Source organism: Trichechus manatus, unplaced genomic scaffold (genome assembly GCF_000243295.1).
Source record: "Trichechus manatus latirostris isolate Lorelei unplaced genomic scaffold, TriManLat1.0 scaffold00142, whole genome shotgun sequence".
Classification (NCBI taxonomy): Eukaryota; Metazoa; Chordata; class Mammalia; order Sirenia; family Trichechidae; genus Trichechus; species Trichechus manatus.
The window spans coordinates 1,812,635-1,823,842 of NW_004444078.1; the positions used below are offsets into that span (position 1 = coordinate 1,812,635).

Here is an 11,208-nt window from a genome sequence, read left to right on the forward strand (position 1 = left end):
GCTAAGTGTTCAGCCACCTTATTTATTGTGTGTAGCCCACTGATTGACGTGGACTAATAGGTGTGTGGGTTCCCTCAACCCAGTACCTAGAGCTCCTTCAAACAGTCCAGCTTCATGTGTATACTCTACAGATAAGTTCAGCATTTTTCTCATGTTTTAAAGCAGTTTCACTTAGTTTTGTCGTTTTTGTTGCTTATTTTTAATGACAGCAGCAATTGACAATGACTGAAAAGTGTGGGTTGTGTAGAGCATGTAGGTACTGCTGTAACCCTAGAAATTGTTGGGAGGATGCCATGATTCAAATGAAGAGAGCATCAGTATGATTTGGGTAAAAAGCAAGAGAGGAAGGAACCCCAAACTACCACTTCCTAATTGCCTGCTTCTCTTTCAAAGCTATTGATACACTTTGTGCAAATTTTTTATCTGCAGTTTTGAATTTTTTCACTTATATTTATCTGGGTAATATTCTGATGGTGACGTCATTGCTAGACACAGGGCTGTTTCCAGTTTACCTGGGTCATTGAAAACTAGTCTTTTGTTTCAGCATGTCCGTTTTTTATACTCAGGGCATTTTTTTCTTGTTTTGTTCAATAAAGATTAAAGAATATTAAACTTTGGCGTATTGCCAGATAATGTTCCTACTGTTTGTATCACATGTGTATCACAGTTCTCCTAAATTTATGTAAATCTTGGTTTTAGTTGGTCTCGTCTTCTTTTACATTTATAATTTATCTGTTCTCTCTCTCTCAATTCACAGAACATGAAACCAGTGGTGTGGCAAAGAATGAACAGAAACAAGAACAGATGTTACTCCAGAAGATGTATTTAATGCTTGACAATAAGAGAAAGGTAGTGATTCACTTTCTGGAATAACGTTGCTTTTTTCACAGAATCGTAAGTAATGGACTTGAAGTTTAGAACAGAGAAGAAATTACTTTTACAACTACTTGGCTTAGAACACCAGTTGAGAATGAAAAGATATTTCCCTTGCTTTAAAAAAAAAACTTTGAAAATTCAGTGATTAAAAAAGTAATTTTTTTTTTTCTTCCTCACCCTTTAGGAAGTAGTTCATAAAATAATAGAATTGTTGAATGCCACTGAACTTACCCAGAATGCCCTGATTAATGATGAGCTTGTGGAATGGAAGCGGCGACAGCAGAGTGCCTGTATTGGGGGACCGCCCAACGCCTGCCTTGATCAGCTGCAGAACTGGTAAGATTCTCCAAAGCAGAAAACGGGCAGCTGATGGGCAACCCACAGGAACTTACAGAGTGCACATTCAGGCTGTGTTGATCCTGGAGTGGACCCTGTCCAAACTCTGGTTTATCTAAGAACAGAGTCTAGCTTGTTCTTACCCTGGAAATACTCACTGGGAAAGTACAGTGTTATTCCCAACAGTGGCCACATTCAGCCACATTCTGGTTGCCTAAGAGCACTCCTCTCCCTGATGTGCACGTACCACAGTATGCGTCATTTGACTCTTCGTGGTTGTCAGATAACACATTTCACAACTTGAGTCCTAATACGTTATTGAAAATAAATAGTTTGAGGCATTTTATAGGTTTACATGAGATAATCGTTTGTCATGGGCCATTCAATCAGTCATCATCCAGTAACTATTTATTAAATGCTTACTGTATGCCAGGCACTGGACTAGGACCTGGGACACGAGGAAGAATGATTCCTCGATCCTTGTAGCAAGGAGCTCTCGGTGTGGAGCGGGGAGATAGGCGTGGTAATTTCTATGCAGTAAAAGGTTACAGTGCTGTAACCAAGGTATGTCCAGAGTTGGACGGAGGACAAAGGAAGGAGTCACTAGGACGGGTTGCACAGAGGAAGTGGTATTTGCACTGACTCTTGAGTGACTCCACCTGGAGGGCTTGAGATTTCTTATAACCATATGGGAGTCCCTGGGTGGTGCAAATGGTTAACACACTTGGCTGCTAACTGAAAGTCTGGCGGCTTGAGTCCACCCAGAGATGCCTCAGAAGAATGGCCTGGTGGTCTACTTCTGAAAAATCAGCCATTGAAAACCCTGTGTAGCACAATTCTACTCTGACACACATGTGGTCACCGTGAGTCAGAATTGAGTCCACGACAGCTAGTTGATTACGTTATCCAGGTGACCAGGGAGCCCCTGGGGTGTCGGAAGCCCTCCAGTGGTCGCTTTAGGCCATGTGGAGCCTCTTCCAGTGACACAAACACCCTCCAGCTTTCCTCACTGTGTGCACAAGTGTTACCATTTCTCTGTGTGCCACGGCCTGAGCAAAGCTGGAAGCATTTAGTTAGAGTTGCCTCTGGAGCTGCCTGGCCACCACTCTGCCTTCTCATTTTGTGGCAAATGCTGTTCTCAGTGACTTCATGCATGCTTTAACCTGGACTCGAGGAATGAAACAATGAAGTAGATGTTTTTAACTGGGGAACTACTTTTAAAAGAGGATTTTCTTTTGTCATTATTTTAGGCAAATAACATGGCACTCGCACAGCGTCATTTGGCTCAGAGCCTGTGTTACCATTACTAGGTTTACTCATTGGCTTTAAATGTGTTTTTTAGCATCTAAATTAAGCATATTGCCTTGTCCTTTCAGCTCAGTGAAAGAATCATCTTTGTCCTTCCTCTCTACCCTAACCAGGCCTTGTGTTACTCATCTGCATTGCTCCCACAGCTTCGAGTCAGTTCTCCACACTTCCCCTGAGAGCATCGCTGAGGTACCACTAGGTCACATCACTGTCTTGATAGAAAACGTGCAGTGGCGCCTTACTGCTTCCTACATCATCCTTGAACACATCTGCCTCGCCGTGTCCCCTGCCTCTCTGCCCTTCTCCTCTGTGCCCTGCCCCTTTAAATAAAAAACCAAACCTGCTGCCTTCCAGTTGGTTCCGACTCGTGGTGACCCCTTGTGTTACAGAGTAGAACTGCTCCATACAGTTTTTTTGGCTATAATCTTTACAGAAACAGATTGCCAGGCCTTTCTTCTGTGATGATGCTGGGTGGGTTCGAACTCAACCTTTAGATTAGCAGCTGAGTGCCAACCATTTGCACCACCCAGGGACGAATTATCCTTAAAAGCCAGTTGCAGTCACATACCACCTAGAAGCCCCTGTCCGTACCAGTCTCCCCTGATGTAGATCTCAGTAGTATGCAGAGGCTTTATAATGTGGGCTGTAGTTCAGTGCATTTAGCTCTTTCTCCCCCAAATAACTAAGCTCCTTAATGCTAGGAGCTCCTGCTGCTCTCCCTGTTTCTCCCTGCAGTGCCGAGTGCAGTGACGTAGGTGATGGGGTGTGTTGCCTGGAACCACTTGTTGGTATCTGAGACCCACTGACGGCAGTTCTCTTTAATTTGGGCTTCTTTTGGACGCTTATAATCAGGACACGTGTGTTTTGTCCCTTTCCAGGTTTACCATAGTTGCAGAGAGTCTGCAGCAGGTTCGTCAGCAGCTCAAAAAGCTTGAGGAGTTGGAACAGAAGTACACCTACGAGCAAGACCCCATCACAAAAAACAAACAAGTGTTGTGGGACCGCACTTTCACTCTTTTCCAGCAGCTCATTCAGAGGTAATGTAAGAGAGATTGGTTTGTGCCTTTGAGGTTATTTTACCCAGAGGACAATTTTATGGTAGCTCAGATAATTTAGAAGGGTTTAATAGCTTATATAAAATTTTAATGCAAATTCAGTCTTTTACCATCCCCAGAAATCCAGCCTTCTTCCTGAATTCCTTGTTAACGACAGTGGCCCTTCAGTCTTTTGGCCACATAGGCTGGTGATTGTAATCACTTTTTACTACTCCTCCTTCTCCTGTGGCCATTCTCTGCCAAGACCCACAGTGTCTAACCTTCACCCTGTTTGTCCTCTCCTTTTCATGACTTGGCCTCAGCACATTTCAGGCTCTCAAATCGTCTTTTCAGAGCTCTTACTTAGTAGCCTCCCACCTGGTCCCTGTTCCCAGCCCCTATGTCCCAAGTCCCTCTTACTCAGTACTGTCCCAAAGCAGAGTTCCAGTCTGCTTCTTTGCCACCTGCTTATCTAAGCGGAGCCTCTCAGCTGGGCCTTCACGGCCCCACCCACAACCTGGCCCTGTCTGCCCAGTGCAGACTTGGCACCCACACGCTCCGTTTCCCAGGCTGACTTGGCATCTGGCCGTTTGCTAGGCCCATCCTACCCACTTAATTCTCTGTTGCACTCCTAACAGTCTTTCCTGGCCTCGGAGCCTTTACTCTGGTACCGACTTGTGCTGTTGTACCATCCTGAAAGTTTCAGTTCACATCTTCATTTTCATGAAATCTTCCCAGAGCCCCAAAGCAGATGTTACCTCCCTTCCAGATGTGCATAGTTCACACCTTACACCACTCCCGTTCTGTAGTCATTTGTGTTATCTCTGCTGTAAGTTGGAAGGTCCTGGGGGACAGAGACATGTCACTCTGTCACACTTTCCCCAGCAGGGTCCAGCACCCTGCCTTGCCAACGGTGAGTGTCCCCAACATGCTCAGTAGAGAAATAAATGTCACTGAGTCGGGGAGAGTAGAGTTCATATTACACTTTTTTGTCTGTGTTTAATGCTAACCTGACATCATAAAAATGTGCTTGGCTCCCTGTGTCTGCTGTCCAAACAAGAATGCCTATATGTAATATATTTTTAAATAATTAGGGACATTTACTTGGGTTTTTGAGTGCAAATTTGATTCTTAATGCAGGGTTGTATATGAACATAATGGAATTCAGGGTTTTCATTTTTGAAGAATGTCACAGGCTATTACAATCACTCTGTTTTTATTAAGTGTAAATTAGATTTTAGGATTCTGTTACTGGCTAACCAGACAGCATCACCTTACTCATCCAACTTGTCAGAATGTGTCAAATTATTTTTTAGGTTGTGCCCTCTAACCCCCTTTCTTTTTTACGGAAAGTCATTTTTTACTGCCTCACCCTTTATGGAAATGCTCATTTATGCTGGGTATTTACAGCTCATTTGTGGTGGAGAGACAACCTTGTATGCCAACTCATCCACAGAGGCCGCTGGTCCTGAAGACTGGGGTCCAGTTCACCGTGAAGTTGAGGTAATAAAGAAAAGATGCTGTCTGTCACTTAGCTTAAACCCCTAAGTTCCTTTCACAAAACTGTGATGTACTTCAGAGGAAATATTTTGCAGTAGTCACTTTAATATGACTTCTTACCTATATTCAAGATAGAACTATAACAGATACATACATATACATACAGACCTGATGTTTCTGCTAATTGTAAAAGCAATGCATGATCACTGTAAAAAGGGATTCACACATTACAGAAATGTCTACATCAGAGAGTAAAAGTTCCCAGCAGCTTCATCCCCTCCTGAGCATGAGTTCTTGACCTAAGCTGTACGAACCCCTAAAATTGTGCGTAGTGCATATGAATGTGGTTTTATGACGTGCTTTTTTCTGGTGACTGGGTTCATAGCTTTCATCAAATTTTCAATGTTGTCTATGATATAAACACCTGCAGACAACCACAATAAACAGTTTGTCATTCCAGAATTTTGTCCCTGTCTGTACACACACACACATATAAAAATATATGGAATAAAATGTTTTGTTTTTTAAAACTCGGGTTATGCTACATGTATAAATGTATATACCCGTTTATAAATATTTGCAACCTACTTTTTCTTCTTGAAAATAAAGTGTAGAAATGTTCCCATGTGAGAACATAGGGCCTTTATTCAGTTGAGTGGCTGCATTCATTTACCTGTTCCTCTGTTGATGAGCAGCTAGACTCTAAAGAACGGGACTGGCCTTCAGAGTTGGCCCTGATCCTTTTTATGGGTGCTGTTGATTTGGTCCATGGATGTTGCTGCTCTGACCATTGGTGTTAACAGCACCAGACTGCGAGTGCCTGTGGAATCCTAGAACTCACAGCTGGAAGGGAGACTAGAAATCTTCTCCAATCTGCCTGCTCCACTAAACGGAGCAGACTAGAGACCTGAGGGCTTTCCTGCCCAGAGTCTCCAGCTCATGAGTAGCTGAGGCACAACTGATTTTCAGCCCAGCATTCCCTCCCTCCTTCTGCATTGCCCTTATATAGATGTGACGCTCATTTCCTCACTATGGGTGAGTTTTTATTTTTTCCCAGCACACATATTAGATACAATTTTAGTAAAAAATAATGTTTACTATTTTTCATCCATCCAGTTGGCAAAAAGTAGAAATTTTGATAAAACCCAGTACTGGGAAGGTTATACAGTGAAACAGTACCCTCACTAGCTGTTAGTGGGACTGCAAACCAGTGCCACTTTCTATCAGAAGTTATGTTACAGTTCTGCCCCGGCAGTTTCACAGGTAGGAATTTATCCTACAAATACACTTAAAAAACATGTCAAGATAGATGTACAAGGATGTCAATTTCAGCATTTTTGTAATAACCAAAAATGGGGATGGGAAGAGGGCAAATCTGAATGTCCATAGATAGGAAATGGGTGTAATAAATAAATTATAATAGATAATTTCTAAAACTAATAACTTTTTTTTTCTTCCAGACTGCTGGTGAAATTACAGGAGCTGAATTATAATTTAACAGTCAAAGTCTTGTTTGATAAGTAAGATATCTTTAACATTATCTAAATTACATGTACTGTTAAAATGTTGTTTTTGTTAACACATCACGAACTCCTTCACTAAATGAGCAACTTGCCAGCTGTTCAGCCAGGGGCCTTCTTGACTGTCCTGGGGGAAATCTGCATCACTGGGGATCTGGGCGCTGAGCCCAGGGTCCTGTCACTGCTGATCCACAGGGGCCATTCAAATGATCCCAGCAGATATAAATCGATCACTCCTTTTCTGGGTATGGGGACCGTCTCCTAGAGCTGTTAATCAACACGTCTGTGTCTTTTTAGACTTTCAGTGAACTAAACAATTCTTGTATTTTATGCATATGAGATTATAATGATCAAGTCCTGAAGCAGGCAGACTTGCCACATCAGCCCCCTTTTCCAAGAAAAAACAAACAAACCAGTTGTTATTCAGTTGATTCCAAGTCATAGTGACCCCATGTGTGGCAGAGTAAAACTTTGCTACATAGGGGTTTTCAATGGCTGATTTTTCAGAGCTAGATCACTACCTTTTTTCCGAGGTGCCTCTGGGTGGTCTCAAACGGCCAGCCTTGCAGTTAGCAGCCAGGCTTGTTAACCATTTGTGCCACCCAGGGACTCCTTCCTCCTAGGCCAGCTCCTTTATCAAAAGGAAGGCTGAAGCTCCTCCAGGCTTTCTTGATTCTATGTCCAGTGTGGGATTGTTTCTGGAGTGAAGTGGGTGGCACTTTGGGGGGCTTTGTGGAGCCTGCTGGAGTCACTTTTATCTCCCCAGGGCAGTAGGGACCCAGGAATGCACAGGATCTCTCATGGGATCCAAATGGACCAGGTTCATCCCATTTTGCCCCTAGACTCTAGACCTGGACTAGCACTGACCTAGCCACTTGCATTAAGGAACGGGATGACCTTTTTCCCTGGGATATATTTAATGCTTTTCTTGGCTTGTGGTAACCTCCCAGTTTATCAAGTTTAAAAACCATCCTTGACAATCCAGGTCATTCTCCTCTGACGTTTCTGTCTCTTCCTACCCTTGTAAGAATAGTCCTTGCAGCACGGTCTGCACCTTCATTTGCCTCCCGTCACCATCTTTGGCTTCTCTGTGTATCAGTTAGCTTTTACTGTACAACAAACCACTGTAAAAGGTAGTGGCTTAAAACTCAAAAATCTATTATTTCTCACATTCTCTAGGTTGTAGCAGGTTCTTCTGATCTAGAGCAGCTTGGTTGGGGCTGGGTGGTCTCGCATGCCTTGTTGCATGTCTGAGGTCTCAGCTGGGATGACTGGGAGGCTCACCTGGGCTTTTTCATATGGTGGCAGCATTTCAAGAGGGTGAGAGTGGCAGCGTGCAAGGCGTCTCGGGGCCTAGACTCTGAGGTTCTGCAGCATCATGCTTATCACATTTTGTTGATAAAAGTAAGTCAAGGCCAGCCCAGATTCAAGGGATGGGAACAAACATTCCACCCCTTGAAGGGAGGAGCTGCAAAGATTTCATGGCCATTTGCCATTCACCATGCTCTACTTTAGCTTGATCTCTAAGTTTGTTCGAGCTCCTGTGTCTTTTCTGCCTGGTACCAGTGCTGATTTTTCTCCTCAGCTCTGACAGTGCAGCTCTGTATCATATGGTTCCTTTTATTTTAAATTTTTCTTGTTTCAAACAGGAAAAAATAAGTCATTCTCATAGGAAATGGTGATTGTCATTCATAAAACACTGAACTTCTAGTTGAGACGGGAGGAAGGGTAGCTAACTCATTTGACTGTGAGTGGGCTGGTAATTTCTAATCTACACCTACACTAACAGATACGTTATCTAGGCAGAGCACAACAAAGTAATCATGGAATTTATGTAAGATGCAAAAGCCTCTGGATACTTTAAACCTCCAGTTTAGAACTTAAACTTGCCAATTCCCGCAAATAGTCGACTCTTCTGGTATTTTCATAAGAGCATTAAAGATATTTAATAAAAAAGCCCGTTACCATCGAATCGATTCCAACTTACAGTGACCCTACAGGACAAAGTAGAACTGCCCCATAGAGTTTCCAAGGAGTGCCTGGTGGATTTGAACTGCTGACCTTTTGGTTAGCAGCCGTAACTCTTAATCACTATGCCAACAGGGTTTCCATTAAAGATATTAAAGAAGAAAAATAAGAAAATTAGGCCTGTCATGTCGGAAGGTCCTCTGAGTTCAGTAACAGCTCTCTACTGAGTCCCCAGTGCTTAGCCCAGTGCCTTACACAAAGTAGTTGCTCAATAAAGAGCAATAACTGAAGCTTACATTCATTAAGGGTTTACTCTTTGCTCTTTGTACACATTAACTCATTTACTCCTCACAATCTATTGTAAGGCTGCCGCTGTTAGCACATTGTGCAAATGAGGAATTCAAGGCCCAGGTCACGGATTTGCCCAAGGTTGTGTAGCGGAATGTGGCAGAGCTAGTGCTTGTTGATTGAGGGAGGGAGTGAGTGAATGAAAGAGCAAGACAACCCATAGGTACAGGTTATTTTTCACTTATCTTTTACATACACATTATTTTTTATTAAACCTTATTTCAAGTTTTAAATATATATATACGCATATATATCTTTTTTTTTTTTTTTGCAGAGATGTGAATGAGAGAAATACAGTAAAGGGGTATGTGGCATATTTTATACTATATATCTTTGTTTATTTCTTTGTTTAATAGCTCAAAGCCTTTTAAGTATTTCTTTCCTGTATTGTATAGATTTAGAAAGTTCAACATTTTGGGCACGCATAAGAAAGTGATGAACATGGAAGAATCCACCAATGGAAGTCTGGCGGCAGAATTTCGACACCTGGTAGGGAGATCGCTTTTTCCCTCTTTTTATGTTGTCTTTGGTTTCTTAGGACTTTTTACAATAGAGTAACACCAGTGGCACTTCGTAACGGGGAGGGTGCCCCCTAGAAGAAGACTTCCCAGAGTTTGTGGCTGGCGGCTTCTCGTCACCACTTCGGGGATCTTGGTTCCTTCTATCTCAGACCTATTCACTCTGCTTTCTCCCAGCCTCTTTCTTAGAAATACTCCTTTTTGGATGGGGCAGCCTCAGTAAAATATTTCATAAGACATTTGCACATCAATAATCTGCATTGGCTGCCTGTTAGTCTCAGTGATCATTCTAGACTTGCAATTTTCTCAAAGGTCATTGTTCCTGCACCTCTAACCATTCCTTCTCCCACCCTCCAAATGTGGTTTTACCTCAAGATTTTCTCCTCAGCCCCCTTCTTCACATTCTCTCTCCTGATGGTCTCGCCCACACCACCGCCTCCACTGCAGCCTATTACCACTTTGTCTCTGGAGAAGTAGGGGCTGTTCCACTGGGAATAGTAGGGTGTTTTAAGTGGACGGGTGCCAACTTGCCTACCTCCCTGAAAACATGGGTGCTCCAGTCCTCCTCAGGGTGTATTGGTTCTGAGCCCAGTTCTCTCCCTGGGCCCTGAGCCTGCAGGGAGGTTCAAGGTGTGCTTTTTCATTAGAGACCATCTTGTGAATGAACAAACCTCAAAGCTAAGGAGCAAGAGCCTCAATTCAAACTCGGGAGTTCTGAGGGAGTCCAGAGCTGCCCTTGGGCCCCAGGTTGCTCCCTATAAACCTAAGGGATTTAAGTCTTTTGAAGGCACTCTTAGTTGGGCCTGGAGCCCCAGGGCCTCACCTAGCAGACTGCAGGAAGGGGAGGGAGGAGATCTTGTCCCTGAGCTTTGGCTGATGTGAAACAGCTAATGAAGGTGAGGGGAAACGTTCAGGGAAGGACTGCATGGGGGAAGGGAGCAGGATGCCACTCCCTGGCTCCCTCTAGCCCCTGTAGTATTTGCGTGATGTCAGGCTGCTGGGGAAAGCCACTCCTGCTCATGAACCCACACAAGGATTAGTCTGTCTCTTGCCATGCATTCTGAAAATAATTTCACATCCTTTGTTATTCCTAGTCCTAGCTCTGATCTGATTTGTAAATGAAAACAGCAACTTTGACAATTCACGTGCCATTTACTAAAATGATTTCTTGTCTTACAGCAACTGAAAGAACAGAAAAATGCTGGCACCAGAACTAATGAGGTGAGTCTCTGCCTCGTGAAAGGGCCCTAACCCAGCAGGTATGTCCGATAAGGGCAAGTTAGTGCCCTGGACAGTAGCTGGGGATACCTCACAGAGGGTTCAGACCCATCAGGGAAGAGCAGCGAAAAGCTTTGGGACTTTGTGTGTCTGTGATAACTGGAAAAGCCCATCTGCACTCATGCACTGCTTATGGTTTGTCAAATAATTATGCACATGAATTCATTGGATCCTCAGACAGCTCAGTGGGGTAGGTATGGTGGGCTTTGCATTCTTCACGTTCTGCAGGTGAAGAAATGGAGTCACAGGAAGTTTGCAAGATTTAGCTAAGGGTACACAGGGAATTACTGTCAGGGCTAGACCTGGAGGCCAGTTTGTGCTCTATTAATAATGTAAGGTTGGCAAGTCAAACCCACTCAGCAGTATCATAGAAGAAAAGGCCTGGTGACCTGCTTCCGCAAAGACTGCAGTCAAGAAAACCCTGTGGAGCAGTTCTACTCTGTAACACATGGGGTCATCATGAGTTGGAACTGACTTGAAGCCAGTGGGTTTTTTTTGTTCGTTTTTTTTTTAACTTTTTTT

The 11,208-nt window shown here is 43.5% G+C and overlaps 1 protein-coding gene across 1 annotated transcript in view; it reads left to right on the forward strand.

Annotated features, from left to right (window-relative positions):
- STAT1 (signal transducer and activator of transcription 1) overlaps window positions 1-11,208 on the forward strand; it is a 44,554-nt gene that overhangs the window by 9,524 nt on the left and 23,822 nt on the right. Inside the window, exons 5-12 of the mRNA XM_023739902.1 lie at window positions 700-849; window positions 1,061-1,212; window positions 3,399-3,557; window positions 4,965-5,057; window positions 6,515-6,574; window positions 9,165-9,194; window positions 9,286-9,379; window positions 10,588-10,629. Of these exons, the coding sequence (XP_023595670.1) occupies window positions 700-849; window positions 1,061-1,212; window positions 3,399-3,557; window positions 4,965-5,057; window positions 6,515-6,574; window positions 9,165-9,194; window positions 9,286-9,379; window positions 10,588-10,629 (780 nt within the window). The remainder of the gene's footprint in view (window positions 1-699; window positions 850-1,060; window positions 1,213-3,398; window positions 3,558-4,964; window positions 5,058-6,514; window positions 6,575-9,164; window positions 9,195-9,285; window positions 9,380-10,587; window positions 10,630-11,208) is intronic.